Genomic DNA, 26337 nt, shown 5'->3' on the forward strand with positions numbered 1-26337 from the left:
AGGGACACCTCCAAAAGGAGCCTGGCTCCATCTTCTTGAAAGCCTCCCATCAGACGTGTATGCACATTGGGGAGACTGCCCTGAGCATCCCCGATGCCAGCAGGAACAGTGCCGTCTCTCTGAGGCTCTCCGCAGCAGAGGCATGCTCCCTGCCCCTTCATCATTTGTGTGGCTTGACCCCAGCTAGCGAGTTAACACCCCAGAGCTGCTCGCTTGCTTGCTCCCCAACGCGGGATGGAGGAGGCAACTGGAAGGGTAAAAGCGAGGAAACTGTCAGGCTAGAGAATATCACAACCGGTGGTAAGGTTATCCCTTGGGTCACGCGGGGCAGCCGTCCCAGCTGTGTCCCCTCTCAGCTCGATGTGCACCACCAGGCTACTTGTTGGTGGGGCAGCGTGACAAGGAGAAAAGGCCTTGGCTCTGTGTAGTCACTGCTCAGCTCTAAAGAACACATCCCGGTATTAGCAACACTGTTGTCGGTATAAATCAAAAGTATAGACCAAGACTTGCCAGTAAGGCCAAAATTGCCGCCACCCCAGTCCAAACCAGCACAATTGTCTGCTGCGTGGCCCCATGCTGGACTCTCTCCAAGTAGCCCCACATGTCTCCTGTGCTGGGGGGTGGCCTCGCCAGTGCTGAGTGGAGGGCAAGGATTTTCTCATTCCACCTCTTCCACATGCTGTTCTCCCCTGCTTTGCTCCAAGCTGCTTTGGACCAAAGGCCACAGCACCCCACGGCCTTTCCCGACAAGCTGCTCTCCATCGGGCGTCATTTCTCAGCCCAGGGGTTGAACACTGGCTCTGGTCTGGCCACCTCTGTGCAGGTGCACAGACATTGGGCCGGTGGATCTGGTTTGCGGGGCATGGGACACGGGGGGGGCTGCCGTGAGGCTGTCAGGCTGCTGCCCTGTGCAGCTACTGCAAACACCACCAAAAGGCTTTCTCTCCCTGACTGCTGCCTGCATCACCCCTGTCCCTACACTGCCCACACTCACCATTCCTGGGAAGCTCAGGACTAGAATTTGCTCTCCCACACCTGCCAGGCACCCACCCCAGGGTCTTCCAACATGGAACAAGGATGGACGGAGACAAGATTGGATGCAGGAAATCTTTATTGTGCCCAGAGGGGCAGGAGGGTCTCTCAGGGGGACAGTAGGCCAGACCCCGAGATGCTGGTTGTCATGTGCTGGGGGAGGCAGAGGCACCTTCTCTGGAGCATGGCTTCTCGCTCCAAATGTCGCCTTGGTGAGGCATTCCAGCTGCCCAGGAATTGGCCCGTCAGCCCTGCAGGGCTCTTTGGGTGTCCCTCCTGCCCCATCTGACAGCGAGGAAGAGAGTGGAGAGGAGGAGAGCAGAGGGCGGGAGAAGAGGTCAGGGAAGGGCCGAGGCTGTGCTGCACTGCCAGCTGCGCTGGTGTTGTGCGGCGCTGGGGATGCTCAGTACTCCTCAGTGGCCCGTGCCCACCAGCTCAGCGCGGCATGGTTGGTGGTGGCGTTGGGCTGCGGCTGGGCTGGGTCTAGCAGGGCCCACAGGTGTCCCAGAGCTTCTTGCCGTAGCGGGGCCAGGCGCAGGGGGTGCAGGCCGCAGAGGTGTAGGGTCTGCCAAAGGTGCAGAGGCCGCCCGAGCCCTGTGTGGCCCCAGCGCCGTAGAGGCCCCCCAGCCCCAGGGAGCCCCCAAAGGCGGGTGCTCCGGAGGAGCCCACCACGGCTTGCTGGGGGAAGGAGCTGAGGATGGGGCCGGGGAAGGTGACGACCACGGGGGGCGGCTGGATGAAGGCCGTTGAGTCGGGGCACTGGCGGGCGCACAGCTCGTTGCAGCTCTCAGCGATGGGCTGGGGGACGGCAACGCTGGTTTTTGGTGGGCACAGGTCGTAGCAAGACATCGTGGCGAGGGATCGGACGGTGCTCTGCAAGAGGGCAGAGGTTGAAAGAGAGCAGCAGACGTAAGCACCCGAATTGGAGGGGCTGGGGCATGAGCAGGGGGCCAGGAGGGGAAGCGCTCACAGACTTACCCTGTTCCCAGAGGAGAAGGCGACCAGAGCAGTTGTGTGGAGAGCCGGGCAGAGGCAGAGCTTTTATACCGGCCGCGCCATTGCTCAGCACCACCTGGGCCAATCTGCAGAGGCGGCACTCCCTCCTGCCGATGACAACGGGGCTGTCCGGCTCCTGTCCCTCCCTGAGTCAGCATCCCCTGCACCGACCAGCACCTGCCGCTTCCCAGCCTTCCTCCCGGTCCTGCCGCGTGGGCTAAATGAGAGCAGGAACCTCCCTGCTGGGGGCTGCGCACGGTGCCGGCCTTGTGCTCTGCCCTGGCAGGACATCTCTGCCCTGTGCCCGCAGCCAGGCCCTGCCGGGACCAGGGCCGGCACCGAGCACCAGCCGGGCCAGCCCAGCGGGGCTGCTGCAGCTGCGCGTTCAGACGGGGCTCCCAGCTCCCCAGCACCCCGAGGGCAGCCCCTGCCCACCACCATCCCCCAGACATGGGGCCCGGGACACCCGTGAGGACCTGGTCGCATTGGGGGTCAGCTGACATGACCCTGTGACAAAGTGGCTGCAGTTGGGCATCGGTGCTCCTTGCCCCATGCACCTTGGGGAAGAGCACAAGGGGTCTGTCTTGCCCCCCGACGTGCAGAAGTCGATGGCCAGTGCCTGGAGGGGAATGGCACCCAGTTCCCTTGGGCTGGCGAGTGATGCATCGTGCTGAGCAGGCAGTGCCCGAGAGGAGTGCCTTTGATTTTTCGTTTCGTAACCTCGTGCCTCTGTAGATAATAGCCACGCGGCGTACGTCATGCGGTGGCTGGTGTGCGGGAGGCCCTTGCAAGGCTGCCTTCCTGGCCAGCGGCAGGACCATGCTCTGCCGTGTGGCTCTGCGATGAAGGCATGAGGCCAGCCTGAGACCAAGCCCTTGGAGAAGAGCTATGGCACGCAGGGCGCTACCAGTCAGCCTTTGTCACGCTGCGTGCCCTCTTACACAGCGAGATAATGAAAAGACAGTGGGGCTAATTGGTGGCATTAGGTGGCAGCTGGCAAGCGTCCGAGTGGGGTGATTGCAGGGGCTGATAGAGCGGGTTGGGGCTGCCAGGAAACGGCATCACACAACAGCCCCGTGCCACACGGGGAGGAGGATTGCAGGGGCTTGGCACCATGAGCCACGTGTCCCCAGCACGGCCAGCTCCTCCCCACGCTCGCCCACCCCAGCATAAAAGGGGCTGCTGCGGCGAGTGCCAGCATCCACCACTCTTGCCTCGCTCTGCTCAGGAAAAGTTAGGTGGGGGCTTGGGGGTCTCGGCCTCTGTGGCAGGGGCTGGTGTGGGGCCCTCCATGGCCGGAGAGCTGTGCTGGCGGCGGGCTGTCTAGTGGCCAGGGTGGCGGAAGGCACGGCAAGAGGAGGAGGGAGCCCCATGGCTGGGACCCCGCAGAGCCAGGCCCTGCACGGCTCTCGGGGAGGCTTTGTGTGCCTGGCGTGTGGGGGAGAGCAGGGCACCCGGTGGGCTGGCTGGGCAACAGGGCAAGCAGCAGGCAGTGCGGGCAAGGAGCTGGCTCTGGCTCCTCCAGCTCCAGCACAGGCCTGGGAACAGGGCACGGCTTGGCCAGGCGATCTCCTTCACTCATGACACCTGTCTTTGGGGCCGCGTCTTTCAGGATCCGCTCTCCCACCCCTCGCCACGATGTCTTGCTACGACCTGTGCCCACCAAAAACCAGCGGTTGCCGTCCCCAGCCCATCGCTGAGAGCTGCAACGAGCTGTGCGCCCGCCAGTGCACCGACTCAACGGCCTTCATCCAGCCGCCCCCCGTGGTCGTCACCTTCCCCGGCCCCCATCCTCAGCTCCTCCCCCAGCAAGCCGTGGTGGGCTCCTCCGGAGCACACCGCCTTTGGGGGCTCCCTGGGGCTGGGGGGCCTCTACGGCGCTGGGGCCACACAGGGCTCGGGCGGCCTCTGCACCTTTGCAGACCCTACACCTCTGCGGCCTGCACCCCTGCGCCTGGCCCCGCTACGGCAAGAAGCTCTGGGACACCTGTGGGCCTGCTAGACCCAGCCCCAGAGCTTCCACAGTCCCTGGGCCATCTCAGGCTCACGCCTCCTCTCATTTCTCCCTCTTTCCCCTTTCTTTGTGAGGCCCCATCTCCTTGCTCTTGCCTGTGCCCAGATGTGTGACTCCACCAGTGTCCCACAGGGCAACGGCTTGTCTCTATAACAGCCACCACCTGGGAGAAGCCTGCAGCAACATCGCTCTTGAGGGCCCGCTTGTCAGCTTACCTGCCTCTGAGTTGTATGTCTTCTGCACTGCAAAAAACACACCTGCATGCAACGCCTGCCTCTCTAACATTGCTTTCAATGCCCAGCCTCGGCTGTGGGGTTTGCATGTGGCCAACCACACCAGGGCAGTGTCCCAAGCCCAGCAGAGCCAGAAGGAGACGTCTTTTGGGGAGACCTCACAGCTCTGGTGCCTCTGGCCATACATGGTCCCACGCCCGACGCCAAGGGCCCTGCCTGAAGGCAGGCTGCCCCCCTGCCAGCAGGACATGCAGCCTGGGGCCCTTTGCAGGCCTCCGCCTCCTTACAGAGGAGCGTGGACGCCCCAGGGGCTGGAAGCCAGCCAGAGGCAATACCTGGCATGGCTGCCACACTTTGTGCCTCCTTGGGTCTGCTTGAGAGCCTGGGGAGGAAGGAAAGGGAAGGCGTACACGTCCTGTTCCCTATGGTAGCATCATCAAATCATTGAAGTTTTAGGGATGAAGAGACCTTTGACATCAGTGGCTCAAACCCTACACTTTCCTCTTCTTTCCTCTTTGTTCCCTTCTTCTTTACACATTTCCCCTTCCCTTCCCGTTCCCTTCCCTTCCCTTCCCTTCCCTTCCCTTCTTCCTCTTTCCCTTCTCTCTCCTTCCCTGTGCTCACACCACGCACTGACCAACACACTTGGTGCTCATAGCTTCTCTGCCGCAGAGACAAAATCACAGAAATCACAGCCTGACCATTGTGGGGAGGAGTCCTTGCAGGGCATCTTCTCATGCGGCCACCTCCAGCCAGTGCAGCCAGCGCCATGCCCAGACACTGGTGCATGTCTCCAGGGACAGAGACACCACAACCTCCCGGGCCAGCAGGGCTGGTGCTTGCTCACCCTCACAGTGAAAAAGAGGATTGGGATGTTGAGGCAGAGCCTCTGGTGTTTCAGCTGGAGCCATCACCACTGTCCTACCAAGGGACACCTCCAAAAGGAGCCGGCTCCATCTTCTTGAAAGCCTCCCATCAGACGTGTATGCACATTGGGGAGACTGCCCTGAGCATCCCCGATGCCAGCAGGAACAGTGCCGTCTCTCTGAGGCTCTCCGCAGCAGAGGCATGCTCCCTGCCCCTTCATCATTTGTGTGGCTTGACCCCAGCTAGCGAGTTAACACCCCAGAGCTGCTCGCTTGCTTGCTCCCCAACGCTGGGATGGAGGAGGCAACTGGAAGGGTAAAAGCGAGGAAACTGTCAGGCTAGAGAATATCACAACCGGTGGTAAGGTATATCCCTTGGGTCACGCGGGGCAGCCGTCCCAGCTGTGTCCCCTCTCAGCTCGATGTGCACCACCAGGCTACTTGTTGGTGGGGCAGCGTGACAAGGAGAAAAGGCCTTGGCTCTGTGTAGTCACTGCTCAGCTCTAAAGAACACATCCCGGTATTAGCAACACTGTTGTCGGTATAAATCAAAAGTATAGACCAAGACTTGCCAGTAAGGCCAAAATTGCCGCCACCCCAGTCCAAACCAGCACAATTGTCTGCGTGGCCCCATGCTGGACTCTCTCCAAGTAGCCCCACATGTCTCCTGTGCTGGGGTGGCCTCGCCAGTGCTGAGTGGAGGGCAAGGATTTTCTCATTCCACCTCTTCCACATGCATCCCAGACTTCTGCTCCCTGCTTTTGCTCCAAGGCATGTGGACATTCATGCTCACCTTGGTGGCCACAGCACCCCCACGGCCTTTCCCGACAAGCTGCTCTCCATCAGTCGGGCGTCATTTCTCAGCCCAGGGGTTGAACACTGGCTCTGGTCTGGCCACCTCTGTGCAGGTGCACAGACACATTGCCGTGCTTTTGCGGGGCAGTGGGACACGGTGGATCTGGTGCCGCTCCCAGGCTGAGAAGACCAGGCAAAGCAGCACTGCCAGTGCCTGTCCTGCTCTCTGCCTTTTGCCCTTTCCTCAGCTACTGCAAACACCACCAAAAGGCTTTCTCTCCCCTGACTGCTGCCTGCATCACCCCTGTCCCTACACTGCCCACACTCACCATTCCTGGGAAGCTCAGGACTAGAATTTGCTCTCCCACACCTGCCAGGCACCCACCCCAGGGTCTTCCCAACATGGAACAAGGATGGACGGAGACAAGATTTGGATGCAGGAAATCTTTATTGTGCCCAGAGGGGCAGGAGGTCTCTCAGGGGGACAGTAGGCCAGACCCCGAGATGCTGGTTGTCATGTGTTGGGGGAGGCAGAGGCACCTTCTCTGGAGCATGGCTTCTCGCTCCAAATGTCGCCTTGGTGAGGCATTCCAGCTGCCCAGGAATTGGCCCGTCAGCCCTGCAGGGCTCTTTGGGTGTCCCTCCTGCCCCATCTGACAGCGAGGAAGAGAGTGGAGAGGAGGAGAGCAGAGGGCGGGAGAAGAGGTCAGGGAAGGGCCGAGGCTGTGCTGCACTGCCAGCTGCGCTGGTGTTGTGCGGCGCTGGGGATGCTCAGTACTCCTCAGTGGCCCGTGCCCACCAGCTCAGCGCGGCATGGTTGGTGGTGGCGTTGGGCTGCGGCTGGGCTGGGTCTAGCAGGGCCCACAGGTGTCCCAGAGCTTCTTGCCGTAGCGGGGCCAGGCGCAGGGGGTGCAGGCCGCAGAGGTGTAGGGTCTGCCAAAGGTGCAGAGGCCGCCCGAGCCCTGTGTGGCCCCAGCGCCGTAGAGGCCCCCCAGCCCCAGGGAGCCCCCAAAGGCGGGTGCTCCGGAGGAGCCCACCACGGCTTGCTGGGGGAAGGAGCTGAGGATGGGGCCGGGGAAGGTGACGACCACGGGGGGCGGCTGGATGAAGGCCGTTGAGTCGGGGCACTGGCGGGCGCACAGCTCGTTGCAGCTCTCAGCGATGGGCTGGGGGACGGCAACGCTGGTTTTTGGTGGGCACAGGTCGTAGCAAGACATCGTGGCGAGGGATCGGACGGTGCTCTGCAAGAGGGCAGAGGTTGAAAGAGAGCAGCAGACGTAAGCACCCGAATTGGAGGGGCTGGGGCATGAGCAGGGGGCCAGGAGGGGAAGCGCTCACAGACTTACCCTGTTCCCAGAGGAGAAGGCGACCAGAGCAGTTGTGTGGAGAGCCGGGCAGAGGCAGAGCTTTTATACCGGCCGCGCCATTGCTCAGCACCACCTGGGCCAATCTGCAGAGGCGGCACTCCCTCCTGCCGATGACAACGGGGCTGTCCGGCTCCTGTCCCTCCCTGAGTCAGCATCCCCTGCACCGACCAGCACCTGCCGCTTCCCAGCCTTCCTCCCGGTCCTGCCGCGTGGGCTAAATGAGAGCAGGAACCTCCCTGCTGGGGGCTGCGCACGGTGCCGGCCTTGTGCTCTGCCCTGGCAGGACATCTCTGCCCTGTGCCCGCAGCCAGGCCCTGCCGGGACCAGGGCCGGCACCGAGCACCAGCCGGGCCAGCCCAGCGGGGGCTGCTGCAGCTGCGCGTTCAGACGGGGCTCCCAGCTCCCCAGCACCCCGAGGGCAGCCCCTGCCCACCACCATCCCCCAGACATGGGGCTCCCGGGACACCCGTGAGGACCTGGTCGCATTGGGGGTCAGCTGACATGACCCTGTGACAAAGTGGCTGCAGTTGGGCATCGGTGCTCCTTGCCCCATGCACCTTGGGGAAGAGCACAAGGGGTCTGTCTTGCCCCCCGACGTGCAGAAGTCGATGGCCAGTGCCTGGAGGGGAATGGCACCCAGTTCCCTTGGGCTGGCGAGTGATGCATCGTGCTGAGCAGGCAGTGCCCGAGAGGAGTGCCTTTGATTTTTCGTTTCGTAACCTCGTGCCTCTGTAGATAATAGCCACGCGGCGTACGTCATGCGGTGGCTGGTGTGCGGGAGGCCCTTGCAAGGCTGCCTTCCTGGCCAGCGGCAGGACCATGCTCTGCCGTGTGGCTCTGCGATGAAGGCATGAGGCCAGCCTGAGACCAAGCCCTTGGAGAAGAGCTATGGCACGCAGGGCGCTACCAGTCAGCCTTTGTCACGCTGCGTGCCCTCTTACACAGCGAGATAATGAAAAGACAGTGGGGCTAATTGGTGGCATTAGGTGGCAGCTGGCAAGCGTCCGAGTGGGGTGATTGCAGGGGCTGATAGAGCGGGTTGGGGCTGGCCAGGAAACGGCATCAGCACAACAGCCCCGTGCCACACGGGGAGGATGCAGGGGCTTGGCACCATGAGCCACGTGTCCCCAGCACGGCCAGCTCCTCCCCACGCTCGCCACCCCAGCATAAAAGGGCTGCTGTCGGCGAGTGCCAGCATCCACCACTCTTGCCTCGCTCTGCTCAGGACAAGGGTAGGTGGGGGCTTGGGGGTCTCGGCCTCCTGTGGCAGGGGCTGGTGTGGGGCCTCCATGGCCAGGAGAGCTGTGCTGGCGGCGGGCTGCAGTGGCCAGGGTGGGCGGAGGCACGGCAAGAGGAGGAGGGAGCCCCATGGCTGGGACCCGCAGAGCCAGGCCCTGCACGGGCTCTCGGGGAGGCTTTGTGTGCCTGGCGTGTGGGGAGAGCAGGGCACCCGGTGGGCTGGCTGGGCAAAGGGCAAGCAGCAGGCAGTGCGGGCAAGGAGCTGGCTCTGGCTCCTCCAGCTCCAGCACAGGCCTGGGAACAGGGCACGGCTTGGCCAGGCGATCTCCTTCACTCATGACACCTGTCTTTGGGCCGCGTCTTTCAGGATCCGCTCTCCCACCCTCGCCACGATGTCTTGCTACGACCTGTGCCCACCAAAAACCAGCGTTGCCGTCCCCCAGCCCATCGCTGAGAGCTGCAACGAGCTGTGCGCCCGCCAGTGCCCCGACTCAACGGCCTTCATCCAGCCGCCCCCCGTGGTCGTCACCTTCCCCGGCCCCATCCTCAGCTCCTTCCCCCAGCAAGCCGTGGTGGGCTCCTCCGGAGCACCCGCCTTTGGGGGCTCCCTGGGGCTGGGGGGCCTCTACGGCGCTGGGGCCACACAGGGCTCGGGCGGCCTCTGCACCTTTGGCAGACCCTACACCTCTGCGGCCTGCACCCCCTGCGCCTGGCCCCGCTACGGCAAGAAGCTCTGGGACACCTGTGGGCCCTGCTAGACCCAGCCCCAGAGCTTCCACAGTCCCTGGGCCATCTCAGGCTCACGCCTCCTCTCATTTCTCCCCTCTTTCCCCTTTCTTTGTGAGGCCCCATCTCCTTGCTCTTGCCTGTGCCCAGATGTGTGACTCCACCAGTGTCCCACAGGGCAACGGCTTGTCTCTATAACAGCCACCACCTGGGAGAAGCCTGCAGCAACATCGCTCTTGAGGGCCCGCTTGTCAGCTTACCTGCCTCTGAGTTGTATGTCTTTCTGCACTGCAATAAAACACACCTGCATGCAACGCCTGCCTCTCTAACATTGCTTTCAATGCCCAGCCTCGGCTGTGGGGTTCCCTTGCCCTGCATGTGGCCCCTGCCAACCACACCAGGGCAGTGTCCCAAGCCCAGCAGAGCCAGAAGGAGACGTCTTTTGGGGAGACCTCACAGCTCTGGTGCCTCTGGCCATACATGGTCCCACGCCCGACGTCCAAGGGCCCTGCCTGAAGGCAGGCTGCCCCCCTGCCAGCAGGACATGCAGCCTGGGGCCCTTTGCAGGCCTCCAGCCTCCTTACAGAGGAGCGTGGACGCCCCAGGGGCTGGAAGCCAGCCAGAGGCAATACCTGGCATGGCTGCCACACTTTGTGCCTCCTTGGGTCTGCTTGAGAGCCTTGGGGAGGAAGGAAAGGGAAGGCGTACACGTCCTGTTCCCTATGGTAGCATCATCAAATCATTGAAGTATTTAGGGATGAAGAGACCTTTGACATCAGTGGCTCAAACCCTACACTTTCCTCTTCTTTCCTCTTTGTTCCTTCTTCTTTACACATTTCCCCTTCCCTTCCCTTCCCTTCCCTTCCCTTCCCTTCCCTTCCCTTCCCTTCCCTCTTCTTTTCCTTCTTCTCTCCTTCCCTGTGCTCACACCACGCACTGACCAACACACTTGGTGCTCATAGCTTCTCTGCCGCAGAGACAAAATCACAGAAATCACAGCCTGACCATTGTGGGAGGAGTCCTTGCAGGGCATCTTCTCATGCTGCCACCTCCAGCCAGTGCAGCCAGCGCCATGCCCAGACACTTGGTGCATGTCTCCAGGGACAGAGACACCACAACCTCCCGGGCCAAGCAGGGGCTGTGCTTGCTCACCCTCACAGTGAAAAAGAGGATTGGGATGTTGAGGCAGAGCCTCTGGTGTTTCAGCTGGAGCCCATCACCACTTGTCCTACCAAGGGACACCTCCAAAAGGAGCCTGGCTCCATCTTCTTGAAAGCCTCCCATCAGACGTGTATGCACATTGGGGAGACTGCCCTGAGCATCCCCGATGCCAGCAGGAACAGTGCCGTCTCTCTGAGGCTCTCCGCAGCAGAGGCATGCTCCCTGCCCCTTCATCATTTGTGTGGCTTGACCCCAGCTAGCGAGTTAACACCCCAGAGCTGCTCGCTTGCTTGCTCCCCAACGCTGGGATGGAGGAGGCAACTGGAAGGGTAAAAGCGAGGAAACTGTCAGGCTAGAGAATATCACAACCGGTGGTAAGGTATATCCCTTGGGTCACGCGGGGCAGCCGTCCCAGCTGTGTCCCCTCTCAGCTCGATGTGCACCACCAGGCTACTTGTTGGTGGGGCAGCGTGACAAGGAGAAAAGGCCTTGGCTCTGTGTAGTCACTGCTCAGCTCTAAAGAACACATCCCGGTATTAGCAACACTGTTGTCGGTATAAATCAAAAGTATAGACCAAGACTTGCCAGTAAGGCCAAAATTGCCGCCACCCCAGTCCAAACCAGCACAATTGTCTGCGTGGCCCCATGCTGGACTCTCTCCAAGTAGCCCCACATGTCTCCTGTGCTGGGGCGGCCTCGCCAGTGCTGAGTGGAGGGCAAGGATTTCCTCATTCCACCTCTTCCACATGCATCCCAGACTTCTGCTCCCTGCTTTTGCTCCAAGGCATGTGGACATTCATGCTCACCTTGGTGGCCACAGCACCCCCACGGCCTTTCCCGACAAGCTGCTCTCCATCAGTCGGGCGTCATTTCTCAGCCCAGGGGTTGAACACTGGCTCTGGTCTGGCCACCTCTGTGCAGGTGCACAGACACATTGCCGTGCTTTTGCGGGGCAGTGGGACACGGTGGATCTGGTGCCGCTCCCAGGCTGAGAAGACCAGGCAAAGCAGCACTGCCAGTGCCTGTCCTGCTCTCTGCCTTTTGCCCTTTCCTCAGCTACTGCAAACACCACCAAAAGGCTTTCTCTCCCCTGACTGCTGCCTGCATCACCCCTGTCCCTACACTGCCCACACTCACCATTCCTGGGAAGCTCAGGACTAGAATTTGCTCTCCCACACCTGCCAGGCACCCACCCCAGGGTCTTCCCAACATGGAACAAGGATGGACGGAGACAAGATTTGGATGCAGGAAATCTTTATTGTGCCCAGAGGGGCAGGAGGGTCTCTCAGGGGGACAGTAGGCCAGACCCCGAGATGCTGGTTGTCATGTGCTGGGGGAGGCAGAGGCACCTTCTCTGGAGCATGGCTTCTCGCTCCAAATGTCGCCTTGGTGAGGCATTCCAGCTGCCCAGGAATTGGCCCGTCAGCCCTGCAGGGCTCTTTGGGTGTCCCTCCTGCCCCATCTGACAGCGAGGAAGAGAGTGGAGAGGAGGAGAGCAGAGGGCGGGAGAAGAGGTCAGGGAAGGGCCGAGGCTGTGCTGCACTGCCAGCTGCGCTGGTGTTGTGCGGCGCTGGGGATGCTCAGTACTCCTCAGTGGCCCGTGCCCACCAGCTCAGCGCGGCATGGTTGGTGGTGGCGTTGGGCTGCGGCTGGGCTGGGTCTAGCAGGGCCCACAGGTGTCCCAGAGCTTCTTGCCGTAGCGGGGCCAGGCGCAGGGGGTGCAGGCCGCAGAGGTGTAGGGTCTGCCAAAGGTGCAGAGGCCGCCCGAGCCCTGTGTGGCCCCAGCGCCGTAGAGGCCCCCCAGCCCCAGGGAGCCCCCAAAGGCGGGTGCTCCGGAGGAGCCCACCACGGCTTGCTGGGGGAAGGAGCTGAGGATGGGGCCGGGGAAGGTGACGACCACGGGGGGCGGCTGGATGAAGGCCGTTGAGTCGGGGCACTGGCGGGCGCACAGCTCGTTGCAGCTCTCAGCGATGGGCTGGGGGACGGCAACGCTGGTTTTTGGTGGGCACAGGTCGTAGCAAGACATCGTGGCGAGGGATCGGACGGTGCTCTGCAAGAGGGCAGAGGTTGAAAGAGAGCAGCAGACGTAAGCACCCGAATTGGAGGGGCTGGGGCATGAGCAGGGGGCCAGGAGGGGAAGCGCTCACAGACTTACCCTGTTCCCAGAGGAGAAGGCGACCAGAGCAGTTGTGTGGAGAGCCGGGCAGAGGCAGAGCTTTTATACCGGCCGCGCCATTGCTCAGCACCACCTGGGCCAATCTGCAGAGGCGGCACTCCCTCCTGCCGATGACAACGGGGCTGTCCGGCTCCTGTCCCTCCCTGAGTCAGCATCCCCTGCACCGACCAGCACCTGCCGCTTCCCAGCCTTCCTCCCGGTCCTGCCGCGTGGGCTAAATGAGAGCAGGAACCTCCCTGCTGGGGGCTGCGCACGGTGCCGGCCTTGTGCTCTGCCCTGGCAGGACATCTCTGCCCTGTGCCCGCAGCCAGGCCCTGCCGGGACCAGGGCCGGCACCGAGCACCAGCCGGGCCAGCCCAGCGGGGGCTGCTGCAGCTGCGCGTTCAGACAGGGCTCCCAGCTCCCCAGCACCCCGAGGGCAGCCCCTGCCCACCACCATCCCCCAGACATGGGGCTCCCGGGACACCCGTGAGGACCTGGTCGCGTTGGGGGTCAGCTGACATGACCCTGTGACAAAGTGGCTGCAGTTGGGCATCGGTGCCCCTTGCCCCATGCACCTTGGGGAAGAGCACAAGGGGTCTGTCTTGCCCCCCGACGTGCAGAAGTCGATGGCCAGTGCCTGGAGGGGAATGGCACCCAGTTCCCTTGGGCTGGCGAGTGATGCATCGTGCTGAGCAGGCAGTGCCCGAGAGGAGTGCCTTTGATTTTTCGTTTCGTAACCTCGTGCCTCTGTAGATAATAGCCATGCGGCGTACGTCATGCGGTGGCTGGTGTGCGGGAGGCCCTTGCAAGGCTGCCTTCCTGGCCAGCGGCAGGACCATGCTCTGCCGTGTGGCTCTGCGATGAAGGCATGAGGCCAGCCTGAGACCAAGCCCTTGGAGAAGAGCTATGGCACGCAGGGCGCTACCAGTCAGCCTTTGTCACGCTGCGTGCCCTCTTACACAGCGAGATAATGAAAAGACAGTGGGGCTAATTGGTGGCATTAGGTGGCAGCTGGCAAGCGTCCGAGTGGGGTGATTGCAGGGGCTGATAGAGCGGGTTGGGGCTGGCCAGGAAACGGCATCAGCACAACAGCCCCGTGCCACACGGGGAGGATGCAGGGGCTTGGCACCATGAGCCACGTGTCCCCAGCACGGCCAGCTCCTCCCCACGCTCGCCACCCCAGCATAAAAGGGCTGCTGTCGGCGAGTGCCAGCATCCACCACTCTTGCCTCGCTCTGCTCAGGACAAGGGTAGGTGGGGGCTTGGGGGTCTCGGCCTCCTGTGGCAGGGGCTGGTGTGGGGCCTCCATGGCCAGGAGAGCTGTGCTGGCGGCGGGCTGCAGTGGCCAGGGTGGGCGGAGGCACGGCAAGAGGAGGAGGGAGCCCCATGGCTGGGACCCGCAGAGCCAGGCCCTGCACGGGCTCTCGGGGAGGCTTTGTGTGCCTGGCGTGTGGGGAGAGCAGGGCACCCGGTGGGCTGGCTGGGCAAAGGGCAAGCAGCAGGCAGTGCGGGCAAGGAGCTGGCTCTGGCTCCTCCAGCTCCAGCACAGGCCTGGGAACAGGGCACGGCTTGGCCAGGCGATCTCCTTCACTCATGACACCTGTCTTTGGGCCGCGTCTTTCAGGATCCGCTCTCCCACCCTCGCCACGATGTCTTGCTACGACCTGTGCCCACCAAAAACCAGCGTTGCCGTCCCCCAGCCCATCGCTGAGAGCTGCAACGAGCTGTGCGCCCGCCAGTGCCCCGACTCAACGGCCTTCATCCAGCCGCCCCCCGTGGTCGTCACCTTCCCCGGCCCCATCCTCAGCTCCTTCCCCCAGCAAGCCGTGGTGGGCTCCTCCGGAGCACCCGCCTTTGGGGGCTCCCTGGGGCTGGGGGGCCTCTACGGCGCTGGGGCCACACAGGGCTCGGGCGGCCTCTGCACCTTTGGCAGACCCTACACCTCTGCGGCCTGCACCCCCTGCGCCTGGCCCCGCTACGGCAAGAAGCTCTGGGACACCTGTGGGCCCTGCTAGACCCAGCCCCAGAGCTTCCACAGTCCCTGGGCCATCTCAGGCTCACGCCTCCTCTCATTTCTCCCCTCTTTCCCCTTTCTTTGTGAGGCCCCATCTCCTTGCTCTTGCCTGTGCCCAGATGTGTGACTCCACCAGTGTCCCACAGGGCAACGGCTTGTCTCTATAACAGCCACCACCTGGGAGAAGCCTGCAGCAACATCGCTCTTGAGGGCCCGCTTGTCAGCTTACCTGCCTCTGAGTTGTATGTCTTTCTGCACTGCAATAAAACACACCTGCATGCAACGCCTGCCTCTCTAACATTGCTTTCAATGCCCAGCCTCGGCTGTGGGGTTCCCTTGCCCTGCATGTGGCCCCTGCCAACCACACCAGGGCAGTGTCCCAAGCCCAGCAGAGCCAGAAGGAGACGTCTTTTGGGGAGACCTCACAGCTCTGGTGCCTCTGGCCATACATGGTCCCACGCCCGACGTCCAAGGGCCCTGCCTGAAGGCAGGCTGCCCCCCTGCCAGCAGGACATGCAGCCTGGGGCCCTTTGCAGGCCTCCAGCCTCCTTACAGAGGAGCGTGGACGCCCCAGGGGCTGGAAGCCAGCCAGAGGCAATACCTGGCATGGCTGCCACACTTTGTGCCTCCTTGGGTCTGCTTGAGAGCCTTGGGGAGGAAGGAAAGGGAAGGCGTACACGTCCTGTTCCCTATGGTAGCATCATCAAATCATTGAAGTATTTAGGGATGAAGAGACCTTTGACATCAGTGGCTCAAACCCTACACTTTCCTCTTCTTTCCTCTTTGTTCCTTCTTCTTTACACATTTCCCCTTCCCTTCCCTTCCCTTCCCTTCCCTTCCCTTCCCTTCCCTTCCCTTCCCTCTTCTTTTCCTTCTTCTCTCCTTCCCTGTGCTCACACCACGCACTGACCAACACACTTGGTGCTCATAGCTTCTCTGCCGCAGAGACAAAATCACAGAAATCACAGCCTGACCATTGTGGGAGGAGTCCTTGCAGGGCATCTTCTCATGCTGCCACCTCCAGCCAGTGCAGCCAGCGCCATGCCCAGACACTTGGTGCATGTCTCCAGGGACAGAGACACCACAACCTCCCGGGCCAAGCAGGGGCTGTGCTTGCTCACCCTCACAGTGAAAAAGAGGATTGGGATGTTGAGGCAGAGCCTCTGGTGTTTCAGCTGGAGCCCATCACCACTTGTCCTACCAAGGGACACCTCCAAAAGGAGCCTGGCTCCATCTTCTTGAAAGCCTCCCATCAGACGTGTATGCACATTGGGGAGACTGCCCTGAGCATCCCCGATGCCAGCAGGAACAGTGCCGTCTCTCTGAGGCTCTCCGCAGCAGAGGCATGCTCCCTGCCCCTTCATCATTTGTGTGGCTTGACCCCAGCTAGCGAGTTAACACCCCAGAGCTGCTCGCTTGCTTGCTCCCCAACGCTGGGATGGAGGAGGCAACTGGAAGGGTAAAAGCGAGGAAACTGTCAGGCTAGAGAATATCACAACCGGTGGTAAGGTATATCCCTTGGGTCACGCGGGGCAGCCGTCCCAGCTGTGTCCCCTCTCAGCTCGATGTGCACCACCAGGCTACTTGTTGGTGGGGCAGCGTGACAAGGAGAAAAGGCCTTGGCTCTGTGTAGTCACTGCTCAGCTCTAAAGAACACATCCCGGTATTAGCAACACTGTTGTCGGTATAAATCAAAAGTATAGACCAAGACTTGCCAGTAAGGCCAAAATTGCCGCCACCCCAGTCCAAACCAGCACAATTGTCTGCGTGGCCCCATGCTGGACTCTCTCCAAGTAGCCCCACATGTCTCCTGTGCTGGGGCGGCCTCGCCAGTGCTGAGTGGAGGGCAAGGATTTCCTCATTCCACCTCTTCCACATGCATCCCAGACTTCTGCTCCCTGCTTTTGCTCCAAGGCATGTGGACATTCATGCTCACCTTGGTGGCCACAGCACCCCCACGGCCTTTCCCGACAAGCTGCTCTCCATCAGTCGGGCGTCATTTCTCAGCCCAGGGGTTGAACACTGGCTCTGGTCTGGCCACCTCTGTGCAGGTGCTCAGACACATTGCCGTGCTTTTGCGGGGCAGTGGGACACGGTGGATCTGGTGCCGCTCCCAGGCTGAGAAGACCAGGCAAAGCAGCACTGCCAGTGCCTGTCCTGCTCTCTGCCTTTTGCCCTTTCCTCAGCTACTGCAAACACCACCAAAAGGCTTTCTCTCCCCTGACTGCTGCCTGCATCACCCCTGTCCCTACACTGCCCACACTCACCATTCCTGGGAAGCTCAGGACTAGAATTTGCTCTCCCACACCTGCCAGGCACCCACCCCAGGGTCTTCCCAACATGGAACAAGGATGGACGGAGACAAGATTTGGATGCAGGAAATCTTTATTGTGCCCAGAGGGGCAGGAGGGTCTCTCAGGGGGACAGTAGGCCAGACCCCGAGATGCTGGTTGTCATGTGCTGGGGGAGGCAGAGGCACCTTCTCTGGAGCATGGCTTCTCGCTCCAAATGTCGCCTTGGTGAGGCATTCCAGCTGCCCAGGAATTGGCCCGTCAGCCCTGCAGGGCTCTTTGGGTGTCCCTCCTGCCCCATCTGACAGCGAGGAAGAGAGTGGAGAGGAGGAGAGCAGAGGGCGGGAGAAGAGGTCAGGGAAGGGCCGAGGCTGTGCTGCACTGCCAGCTGCGCTGGTGTTGTGCGGCGCTGGGGATGCTCAGTACTCCTCAGTGGCCCGTGCCCACCAGCTCAGCGCGGCATGGTTGGTGGTGGCGTTGGGCTGCGGCTGGGCTGGGTCTAGCAGGGCCCACAGGTGTCCCAGAGCTTCTTGCCGTAGCGGGGCCAGGCGCAGGGGGTGCAGGCCGCAGAGGTGTAGGGTCTGCCAAAGGTGCAGAGGCCGCCCGAGCCCTGTGTGGCCCCAGCGCCGTAGAGGCCCCCCAGCCCCAGGGAGCCCCCAAAGGCGGGTGCTCCGGAGGAGCCCACCACGGCTTGCTGGGGGAAGGAGCTGAGGATGGGGCCGGGGAAGGTGACGACCACGGGGGGCGGCTGGATGAAGGCCGTTGAGTCGGGGCACTGGCGGGCGCACAGCTCGTTGCAGCTCTCAGCGATGGGCTGGGGGACGGCAACGCTGGTTTTTGGTGGGCACAGGTCGTAGCAAGACATCGTGGCGAGGGATCGGACGGTGCTCTGCAAGAGGGCAGAGGTTGAAAGAGAGCAGCAGACGTAAGCACCCGAATTGGAGGGGCTGGGGCATGAGCAGGGGGCCAGGAGGGGAAGCGCTCACAGACTTACCCTGTTCCCAGAGGAGAAGGCGACCAGAGCAGTTGTGTGGAGAGCCGGGCAGAGGCAGAGCTTTTATACCGGCCGCGCCATTGCTCAGCACCACCTGGGCCAATCTGCAGAGGCGGCACTCCCTCCTGCCGATGACAACGGGGCTGTCCGGCTCCTGTCCCTCCCTGAGTCAGCATCCCCTGCACCGACCAGCACCTGCCGCTTCCCAGCCTTCCTCCCGGTCCTGCCGCGTGGGCTAAATGAGAGCAGGAACCTCCCTGCTGGGGGCTGCGCACGGTGCCGGCCTTGTGCTCTGCCCTGGCAGGACATCTCTGCCCTGTGCCCGCAGCCAGGCCCTGCCGGGACCAGGGCCGGCACCGAGCACCAGCCGGGCCAGCCCAGCGGGGGCTGCTGCAGCTGCGCGTTCAGACGGGGCTCCCAGCTCCCCAGCACCCCGAGGGCAGCCCCTGCCCACCACCATCCCCCAGACATGGGGCTCCCGGGACACCCGTGAGGACCTGGTCGCATTGGGGGTCAGCTGACATGACCCTGTGACAAAGTGGCTGCAGTTGGGCATCGGTGCTCCTTGCCCCATGCACCTTGGGGAAGAGCACAAGGGGTCTGTCTTGCCCCCCGACGTGCAGAAGTCGATGGCCAGTGCCTGGAGGGGAATGGCACCCAGTTCCCTTGGGCTGGCGAGTGATGCATCGTGCTGAGCAGGCAGTGCCCGAGAGGAGTGCCTTTGATTTTTCGTTTCGTAACCTCGTGCCTCTGTAGATAATAGCCACGCGGCGTACGTCATGCGGTGGCTGGTGTGCGGGAGGCCCTTGCAAGGCTGCCTTCCTGGCCAGCGGCAGGACCATGCTCTGCCGTGTGGCTCTGCGATGAAGGCATGAGGCCAGCCTGAGACCAAGCCCTTGGAGAAGAGCTATGGCACGCAGGGCGCTACCAGTCAGCCTTTGTCACGCTGCGTGCCCTCTTACACAGCGAGATAATGAAAAGACAGTGGGGCTAATTGGTGGCATTAGGTGGCAGCTGGCAAGCGTCCGAGTGGGGTGATTGCAGGGGCTGATAGAGCGGGTTGGGGCTGGCCAGGAAACGGCATCAGCACAACAGCCCCGTGCCACACGGGGAGGATGCAGGGGCTTGGCACCATGAGCCACGTGTCCCCAGCACGGCCAGCTCCTCCCCACGCTCGCCACCCCAGCATAAAAGGGCTGCTGTCGGCGAGTGCCAGCATCCACCACTCTTGCCTCGCTCTGCTCAGGACAAGGGTAGGTGGGGGCTTGGGGGTCTCGGCCTCCTGTGGCAGGGGCTGGTGTGGGGCCTCCATGGCCAGGAGAGCTGTGCTGGCGGCGGGCTGCAGTGGCCAGGGTGGGCGGAGGCATGGCAAGAGGAGGAGGGAGCCCCATGGCTGGGACCCGCAGAGCCAGGCCCTGCACGGGCTCTCGGGGAGGCTTTGTGTGCCTGGCGTGTGGGGAGAGCAGGGCACCCGGTGGGCGGGCTGGGCAAAGGGCAAGCAGCAGGCAGTGCGGGCAAGGAGCTGGCTCTGGCTCCTCCAGCTCCAGCACAGGCCTGGGAACAGGGCACGGCTTGGCCGGGCGATCTCCTTCACTCATGACACCTGTCTTTGGGCCGCGTCTTTCAGGATCCGCTCTCCCACCCTCGCCACGATGTCTTGCTACGACCTGTGCCCACCAAAAACCAGCGTTGCCGTCCCCCAGCCCATCGCTGAGAGCTGCAACGAGCTGTGCGCCCGCCAGTGCCCCGACTCAACGGCCTTCATCCAGCCGCCCCCCGTGGTCGTCACCTTCCCCGGCCCCATCCTCAGCTCCTTCCCCCAGCAAGCCGTGGTGGGCTCCTCCGGAGCACCCGCCTTTGGGGGCTCCCTGGGGCTGGGGGGCCTCTACGGCGCTGGGGCCACACAGGGCTCGGGCGGCCTCTGCACCTTTGGCAGACCCTACACCTCTGCGGCCTGCACCCCCTGCGCCTGGCCCCGCTACGGCAAGAAGCTCTGGGACACCTGTGGGCCCTGCTAGACCCAGCCCCAGAGCTTCCACAGTCCCTGGGCCATCTCAGGCTCACGCCTCCTCTCATTTCTCCCCTCTTTCCCCTTTCTTTGTGAGGCCCCATCTCCTTGCTCTTGCCTGTGCCCAGATGTGTGACTCCACCAGTGTCCCACAGGGCAACGGCTTGTCTCTATAACAGCCACCACCTGGGAGAAGCCTGCAGCAACATCGCTCTTGAGGGCCCGCTTGTCAGCTTACCTGCCTCTGAGTTGTATGTCTTTCTGCACTGCAATAAAACACACCTGCATGCAACGCCTGCCTCTCTAACATTGCTTTCAATGCCCAGCCTCGGCTGTGGGGTTCCCTTGCCCTGCATGTGGCCCCTGCCAACCACACCAGGGCAGTGTCCCAAGCCCAGCAGAGCCAGAAGGAGACGTCTTTTGGGGAGACCTCACAGCTCTGGTGCCTCTGGCCATACATGGTCCCACGCCCGACGTCCAAGGGCCCTGCCTGAAGGCAGGCTGCCCCCCTGCCAGCAGGACATGCAGCCTGGGGCCCTTTGCAGGCCTCCAGCCTCCTTACAGAGGAGCGTGGACGCCCCAGGGGCTGGAAGCCAGCCAGAGGCAATACCTGGCATGGCTGCCACACTTTGTGCCTCCTTGGGTCTGCTTGAGAGCCTTGGGGAGGAAGGAAAGGGAAGGCGTACACGTCCTGTTCCCTATGGTAGCATCATCAAATCATTGAAGTATTTAGGGATGAAGAGACCTTTGACATCAGTGGCTCAAACCCTACACTTTCCTCTTCTTTCCTCTTTGTTCCTTCTTCTTTACACATTTCCCCTTCCCTTCCCTTCCCTTCCCTTCCCTTCCCTTCCCTTCCCTTCCCTTCCCTTCCCTTCCCTCTTCTTTTCCTTCTTCTCTCCTTCCCTGTGCTCACACCACGCACTGACCAACACACTTGGTGCTCATAGCTTCTCTGCCGCAGAGACAAAATCACAGAAATCACAGCCTGACCATTGTGGGAGGAGTCCTTGCAGGGCATCTTCTCATGCTGCCACCTCCAGCCAGTGCAGCCAGCGCCATGCCCAGACACTTGGTGCATGTCTCCAGGGACAGAGACACCACAACCTCCCGGGCCAAGCAGGGGCTGTGCTTGCTCACCCTCACAGTGAAAAAGAGGATTGGGATGTTGAGGCAGAGCCTCTGGTGTTTCAGCTGGAGCCCATCACCACTTGTCCTACCAAGGGACACCTCCAAAAGGAGCCTGGCTCCATCTTCTTGAAAGCCTCCCATCAGACGTGTATGCACATTGGGGAGACTGCCCTGAGCATCCCCGATGCCAGCAGGAACAGTGCCGTCTCTCTGAGGCTCTCCGCAGCAGAGGCATGCTCCCTGCCCCTTCATCATTTGTGTGGCTTGACCCCAGCTAGCGAGTTAACACCCCAGAGCTGCTCGCTTGCTTGCTCCCCAACGCTGGGATGGAGGAGGCAACTGGAAGGGTAAAAGCGAGGAAACTGTCAGGCTAGAGAATATCACAACCGGTGGTAAGGTATATCCCTTGGGTCACGCGGGGCAGCCGTCCCAGCTGTGTCCCCTCTCAGCTCGATGTGCACCACCAGGCTACTTGTTGGTGGGGCAGCGTGACAAGGAGAAAAGGCCTTGGCTCTGTGTAGTCACTGCTCAGCTCTAAAGAACACATCCCGGTATTAGCAACACTGTTGTCGGTATAAATCAAAAGTATAGACCAAGACTTGCCAGTAAGGCCAAAATTGCCGCCACCCCCAGTCCAAACCAGCACAATTGTCTGCGTGGCCCCATGCTGGACTCTCTCCAAGTAGCCCCACATGTCTCCTGTGCTGGGGCGGCCTCGCCAGTGCTGAGTGGAGGGCAAGGATTTCCTCATTCCACCTCTTCCACATGCATCCCAGACTTCTGCTCCCTGCTTTTGCTCCAAGGCATGTGGACATTCATGCTCACCTTGGTGGCCACAGCACCCCCACGGCCTTTCCCGACAAGCTGCTCTCCATCAGTCGGGCGTCATTTCTCAGCCCAGGGGTTGAAGACTGGCTCTGGTCTGGCCACCTCTGTGCAGGTGCACAGACACATTGCCGTGCTTTTGCGGGGCAGTGGGACACGGTGGATCTGGTGCCGCTCCCAGGCTGAGAAGACCAGGCAAAGCAGCACTGCCAGTGCCTGTCCTGCTCTCTGCCTTTTGCCCTTTCCTCAGCTACTGCAAACACCACCAAAAGGCTTTCTCTCCCCTGACTGCTGCCTGCATCACCCCTGTCCCTGCACTGCCCACACTCACCATTCCTGGGAAGCTCAGGACTAGAATTTGCTCTCCCACACCTGCCAGGCACCCACCCCAGGGTCTTCCCAACATGGAACAAGGATGGACGGAGACAAGATTTGGATGCAGGAAATCTTTATTGTGCCCAGAGGGGCAGGAGGGTCTCTCAGGGGGACAGTAGGCCAGACCCCGAGATGCTGGTTGTCATGTGCTGGGGGAGGCAGAGGCACCTTCTCTGGAGCATGGCTTCTCGCTCCAAATGTCGCCTTGGTGAGGCATTCCAGCTGCCCAGGAATTGGCCCGTCAGCCCTGCAGGGCTCTTTGGGTGTCCCTCCTGCCCCATCTGACAGCGAGGAAGAGAGTGGAGAGGAGGAGAGCAGAGGGCGGGAGAAGAGGTCAGGGAAGGGCCGAGGCTGTGCTGCACTGCCAGCTGCGCTGGTGTTGTGCGGCGCTGGGGATGCTCAGTACTCCTCAGTGGCCCGTGCCCACCAGCTCAGCGCGGCATGGTTGGTGGTGGCGTTGGGCTGCGGCTGGGCTGGGTCTAGCAGGGCCCACAGGTGTCCCAGAGCTTCTTGCCGTAGCGGGGCCAGGCGCAGGGGGTGCAGGCCGCAGAGGTGTAGGGTCTGCCAAAGGTGCAGAGGCCGCCCGAGCCCTGTGTGGCCCCAGCGCCGTAGAGGCCCCCCAGCCCCAGGGAGCCCCCAAAGGCGGGTGCTCCGGAGGAGCCCACCACGGCTTGCTGGGGGAAGGAGCTGAGGATGGGGCCGGGGAAGGTGACGACCACGGGGGGCGGCTGGATGAAGGCCGTTGAGTCGGGGCACTGGCGGGCGCACAGCTCGTTGCAGCTCTCAGCGATGGGCTGGGGGACGGCAACGCTGGTTTTTGGTGGGCACAGGTCGTAGCAAGACATCGTGGCGAGGGATCGGACGGTGCTCTGCAAGAGGGCAGAGGTTGAAAGAGAGCAGCAGACGTAAGCACCCGAATTGGAGGGGCTGGGGCATGAGCAGGGGGCCAGGAGGGGAAGCGCTCACAGACTTACCCTGTTCCCAGAGGAGAAGGCGACCAGAGCAGTTGTGTGGAGAGCCGGGCAGAGGCAGAGCTTTTATACCGGCCGCGCCATTGCTCAGCACCACCTGGGCCAATCTGCAGAGGCGGCACTCCCTCCTGCCGATGACAACGGGGCTGTCCGGCTCCTGTCCCTCCCTGAGTCAGCATCCCCTGCACCGACCAGCACCTGCCGCTTCCCAGCCTTCCTCCCGGTCCTGCCGCGTGGGCTAAATGAGAGCAGGAACCTCCCTGCTGGGGGCTGCGCACGGTGCCGGCCTTGTGCTCTGCCCTGGCAGGACATCTCTGCCCTGTGCCCGCAGCCAGGCCCTGCCGGGACCAGGGCCGGCACCGAGCACCAGCCGGGCCAGCCCAGCGGGGGCTGCTGCAGCTGCGCATTCAGACGGGGCTCCCAGCTCCCCAGCACCCCGAGGGCAGCCCCTGCCCACCACCATCCCCCAGACATGGGGCTCCCGGGACACCCGTGAGGACCTGGTCGCATTGGGGGTCAGCTGACATGACCCTGTGACAAAGTGGCTGCAGTTGGGCATCGGTGCTCCTTGCCCCATGCACCTTGGGGAAGAGCACAAGGGGTCTGTCTTGCCCCCCGACGTGCAGAAGTCGATGGCCAGTGCCTGGAGGGGAATGGCACCCAGTTCCCTTGGGCTGGCGAGTGATGCATCGTGCTGAGCAGGCAGTGCCCGAGAGGAGTGCCTTTGATTTTTCGTTTCGTAACCTCGTGCCTCTGTAGATAATAGCCATGCGGCGTACGTCATGCGGTGGCTGGTGTGCGGGAGGCCCTTGCAAGGCTGCCTTCCTGGCCAGCGGCAGGACCATGCTCTGCCGTGTGGCTCTGCGATGAAGGCATGAGGCCAGCCTGAGACCAAGCCCTTGGAGAAGAGCTATGGCACGCAGGGCGCTACCAGTCAGCCTTTGTCACGCTGCGTGCCCTCTTACACAGCGAGATAATGAAAAGACAGTGGGGCTAATTGGTGGCATTAGGTGGCAGCTGGCAAGCGTCCGAGTGGGGTGATTGCAGGGGCTGATAGAGCGGGTTGGGGCTGGCCAGGAAACGGCATCAGCACAACAGCCCCGTGCCACACGGGGAGGATGCAGGGGCTTGGCACCATGAGCCACGTGTCCCCAGCACGGCCAGCTCCTCCCCACGCTCGCCACCCCAGCATAAAAGGGCTGCTGTCGGCGAGTGCCAGCATCCACCACTCTTGCCTCGCTCTGCTCAGGACAAGGGTAGGTGGGGGCTTGGGGGTCTCGGCCTCCTGTGGCAGGGGCTGGTGTGGGGCCTCCATGGCCAGGAGAGCTGTGCTGGCGGCGGGCTGCAGTGGCCAGGGTGGGCGGAGGCACGGCAAGAGGAGGAGGGAGCCCCATGGCTGGGACCCGCAGAGCCAGGCCCTGCACGGGCTCTCGGGGAGGCTTTGTGTGCCTGGCGTGTGGGGAGAGCAGGGCACCCGGTGGGCTGGCTGGGCAAAGGGCAAGCAGCAGGCAGTGCGGGCAAGGAGCTGGCTCTGGCTCCTCCAGCTCCAGCACAGGCCTGGGAACAGGGCACGGCTTGGCCGGGCGATCTCCTTCACTCATGACACCTGTCTTTGGGCCGCGTCTTTCAGGATCCGCTCTCCCACCCTCGCCACGATGTCTTGCTACGACCTGTGCCCACCAAAAACCAGCGTTGCCGTCCCCCAGCCCATCGCTGAGAGCTGCAACGAGCTGTGCGCCCGCCAGTGCCCCGACTCAACGGCCTTCATCCAGCCGCCCCCCGTGGTCGTCACCTTCCCCGGCCCCATCCTCAGCTCCTTCCCCCAGCAAGCCGTGGTGGGCTCCTCCGGAGCACCCGCCTTTGGGGGCTCCCTGGGGCTGGGGGGCCTCTACGGCGCTGGGGCCACACAGGGCTCGGGCGGCCTCTGCACCTTTGGCAGACCCTACACCTCTGCGGCCTGCACCCCCTGCGCCTGGCCCCGCTACGGCAAGAAGCTCTGGGACACCTGTGGGCCCTGCTAGACCCAGCCCAGCCGCAGCCCAACGCCACCACCAACCATGCCGCGCTGAGCTGGTGGGCACGGGCCACTGAGGAGTACTGAGCATCCCCAGCGCCGCACAACACCAGCGCAGCTGGCAGTGCAGCACAGCCTCGGCCCTTCCCTGACCTCTTCTCCCGCCCTCTGCTCTCCTCCTCTCCACTCTCTTCCTCGCTGTCAGATGGGGCAGGAGGGACACCCAAAGAGCCCTGCAGGGCTGACGGGCCAATTCCTGGGCAGCTGGAATGCCTCACCAAGGCGACATTTGGAGCGAGAAGCCATGCTCCAGAGAAGGTGCCTCTGCCTCCTCCATCACATGGCAGCCAGAATCTTTGCATCTTGTCTACTCTCTCCTGACAGCCCCTGGTGCCGCTCTGGGCATAATAAATGTTTCCTGCATCCAAGTTATGTCTCCCTCTTTTTGTGTCAAATGATTCATGCTCACAGTTTCCACAGCACTTACGCGTTTCTCTCCAGACTTCACCAGGGGATATCGTACATTTTGTGGTACGTATGAAAGGAGAGGCCTCTTTTGGTTTCTTCTTATCCAGGTGCCAATGAATAGTTCTTGAATTCAGGGAAAATGTTTTCACTGTCTAGGAAAGAAGAATGAGGTAATGCAGAATTGCAGGAATTATCTGGGAGCAGGAGGATGGTCTGCAGCTGCCTCTTCAAGAAATATGTGCATACTTATTTATATATTTATGTATTAATATATTTGGGCGATAATATTCATATTAGAGTGTGGATTCTTAGCTACTGTTCATGGTCTTCTGGAAGAAGGAGTGATTGTGTCCTGTCACTCTCCAAAACACTGTAATTGTACAAATCTGCTACTGTATCATATTCAAGTAATTGTAACCCCCTTTAGGTCAAAAGCAAACACAGAGCATCTTTTTCCTAGTTTTACTCTAGGATGACCCATCCCACAGCATTCTTTTTCCCCTTACTGTTGTATGTGGGAAATTAATTAGTTTAAGATTATTTCTCAGACTCACCCTGTCTTGTGGAGAAGTACTGTTGTGTTGGCAGTAAAAGGGAAACCAGGTGTACTCTTCCCCTTGTTTTTACCGGTTCTGCTTGTATTACCACTACTCTCTGGT

At 61.9% G+C, this 26337-nt stretch overlaps 9 protein-coding genes and 1 pseudogene across 9 annotated transcripts; 5 read left to right on the forward strand and 5 right to left on the reverse strand.

The window, feature by feature from the left end:
• Window positions 1–1515: 1515 nt before the first annotated feature.
• On the reverse strand, window positions 1516–2788 carry LOC119140157 (scale keratin-like). The gene is made up of 3 exons (XM_037371243.1): window positions 2784–2788; window positions 2007–2174; window positions 1516–1903 (listed from the first exon to the last, which is right to left on the reverse strand). The coding sequence occupies exons 1-3, from the start codon at window positions 2786–2788 to the stop codon at window positions 1516–1518; spliced, it is 561 nt and encodes a 186-aa protein (XP_037227140.1).
• An 878-nt stretch (window positions 2789–3666) lies between these two features.
• LOC119140158 lies at window positions 3667–4115 on the forward strand (annotated as a pseudogene).
• Window positions 4116–6787: 2672 nt separating this feature from the next.
• Window positions 6788–8063, reverse strand: LOC119140159 (scale keratin-like). The gene is made up of 3 exons (XM_037371244.1): window positions 8059–8063; window positions 7279–7446; window positions 6788–7175 (listed from the first exon to the last, which is right to left on the reverse strand). The coding sequence occupies exons 1-3, from the start codon at window positions 8061–8063 to the stop codon at window positions 6788–6790; spliced, it is 561 nt and encodes a 186-aa protein (XP_037227141.1).
• A 411-nt stretch (window positions 8064–8474) lies between these two features.
• On the forward strand, window positions 8475–9300 carry LOC119159335 (scale keratin-like). The gene is made up of 2 exons (XM_037412046.1): window positions 8475–8539; window positions 8910–9300. The coding sequence occupies exon 2, from the start codon at window positions 8935–8937 to the stop codon at window positions 9298–9300; it is 366 nt and encodes a 121-aa protein (XP_037267943.1). The 5' UTR covers window positions 8475–8539; window positions 8910–8934.
• A 2789-nt stretch (window positions 9301–12089) lies between these two features.
• LOC119140160 (scale keratin-like) lies at window positions 12090–13365 on the reverse strand. Its single transcript, XM_037371246.1, has 3 exons — window positions 13361–13365; window positions 12581–12748; window positions 12090–12477 (listed from the first exon to the last, which is right to left on the reverse strand). The coding sequence occupies exons 1-3, from the start codon at window positions 13363–13365 to the stop codon at window positions 12090–12092; spliced, it is 561 nt and encodes a 186-aa protein (XP_037227143.1).
• Window positions 13366–13776: 411 nt separating this feature from the next.
• On the forward strand, window positions 13777–14602 carry LOC119159336 (scale keratin-like). The gene is made up of 2 exons (XM_037412047.1): window positions 13777–13841; window positions 14212–14602. Exon 2 carries the CDS (start codon window positions 14237–14239, stop codon window positions 14600–14602), a length of 366 nt encoding a protein of 121 aa, XP_037267944.1. The 5' UTR covers window positions 13777–13841; window positions 14212–14236.
• A 2789-nt stretch (window positions 14603–17391) lies between these two features.
• On the reverse strand, window positions 17392–18667 carry LOC119140161 (scale keratin-like). The gene is made up of 3 exons (XM_037371247.1): window positions 18663–18667; window positions 17883–18050; window positions 17392–17779 (listed from the first exon to the last, which is right to left on the reverse strand). The coding sequence occupies exons 1-3, from the start codon at window positions 18665–18667 to the stop codon at window positions 17392–17394; spliced, it is 561 nt and encodes a 186-aa protein (XP_037227144.1).
• Window positions 18668–19078: 411 nt separating this feature from the next.
• On the forward strand, window positions 19079–19904 carry LOC119159337 (scale keratin-like). Its single transcript, XM_037412048.1, has 2 exons — window positions 19079–19143; window positions 19514–19904. Exon 2 carries the CDS (start codon window positions 19539–19541, stop codon window positions 19902–19904), a length of 366 nt encoding a protein of 121 aa, XP_037267945.1. The 5' UTR covers window positions 19079–19143; window positions 19514–19538.
• A 2796-nt stretch (window positions 19905–22700) lies between these two features.
• LOC119140162 (scale keratin-like) lies at window positions 22701–23980 on the reverse strand. The gene is made up of 3 exons (XM_037371248.1): window positions 23976–23980; window positions 23196–23363; window positions 22701–23092 (listed from the first exon to the last, which is right to left on the reverse strand). The coding sequence occupies exons 1-3, from the start codon at window positions 23978–23980 to the stop codon at window positions 22705–22707; spliced, it is 561 nt and encodes a 186-aa protein (XP_037227145.1). The 3' UTR covers window positions 22701–22704.
• A 411-nt stretch (window positions 23981–24391) lies between these two features.
• Window positions 24392–25217, forward strand: LOC119159339 (scale keratin-like). Its single transcript, XM_037412049.1, has 2 exons — window positions 24392–24456; window positions 24827–25217. The coding sequence occupies exon 2, from the start codon at window positions 24852–24854 to the stop codon at window positions 25215–25217; it is 366 nt and encodes a 121-aa protein (XP_037267946.1). The 5' UTR covers window positions 24392–24456; window positions 24827–24851.
• Window positions 25218–26337: the final 1120 nt, after the last annotated feature.

Source organism: Falco rusticolus, chromosome 19, assembly GCF_015220075.1.
Source record: "Falco rusticolus isolate bFalRus1 chromosome 19, bFalRus1.pri, whole genome shotgun sequence".
Lineage (NCBI taxonomy): Eukaryota > Metazoa > Chordata > Aves > Falconiformes > Falconidae > Falco > Falco rusticolus.

What these genes read in the sequence shown, in the direction of transcription:
- LOC119159335 (XM_037412046.1), top strand. Translation starts at nt 8,935, where the DNA reads ATGTCTTGCTACGACCTGTGCCCACCAAAAACCAGCGTTGCCGTCCCC.
- LOC119140160 (XM_037371246.1), bottom strand. An exon ending in CTCCTCTGGGAACAGGGTAA is followed by an intron (nt 12,478 to 12,580) that starts GTCTGTGAGCGC and finishes CCTCTTGCAGAG; the next exon opens with CACCGTCCGATCCCTCGCCA.
- LOC119140157 (XM_037371243.1), bottom strand. An exon ending in CTCCTCTGGGAACAGGGTAA is followed by an intron (nt 1,904 to 2,006) that starts GTCTGTGAGCGC and finishes CCTCTTGCAGAG; the next exon opens with CACCGTCCGATCCCTCGCCA.
- LOC119140161 (XM_037371247.1), bottom strand. An exon ending in CTCCTCTGGGAACAGGGTAA is followed by an intron (nt 17,780 to 17,882) that starts GTCTGTGAGCGC and finishes CCTCTTGCAGAG; the next exon opens with CACCGTCCGATCCCTCGCCA.
- LOC119159337 (XM_037412048.1), top strand. Translation starts at nt 19,539, where the DNA reads ATGTCTTGCTACGACCTGTGCCCACCAAAAACCAGCGTTGCCGTCCCC.
- LOC119159336 (XM_037412047.1), top strand. Translation starts at nt 14,237, where the DNA reads ATGTCTTGCTACGACCTGTGCCCACCAAAAACCAGCGTTGCCGTCCCC.
- LOC119140159 (XM_037371244.1), bottom strand. An exon ending in CTCCTCTGGGAACAGGGTAA is followed by an intron (nt 7,176 to 7,278) that starts GTCTGTGAGCGC and finishes CCTCTTGCAGAG; the next exon opens with CACCGTCCGATCCCTCGCCA.
- LOC119159339 (XM_037412049.1), top strand. Translation starts at nt 24,852, where the DNA reads ATGTCTTGCTACGACCTGTGCCCACCAAAAACCAGCGTTGCCGTCCCC.
- LOC119140162 (XM_037371248.1), bottom strand. An exon ending in CTCCTCTGGGAACAGGGTAA is followed by an intron (nt 23,093 to 23,195) that starts GTCTGTGAGCGC and finishes CCTCTTGCAGAG; the next exon opens with CACCGTCCGATCCCTCGCCA.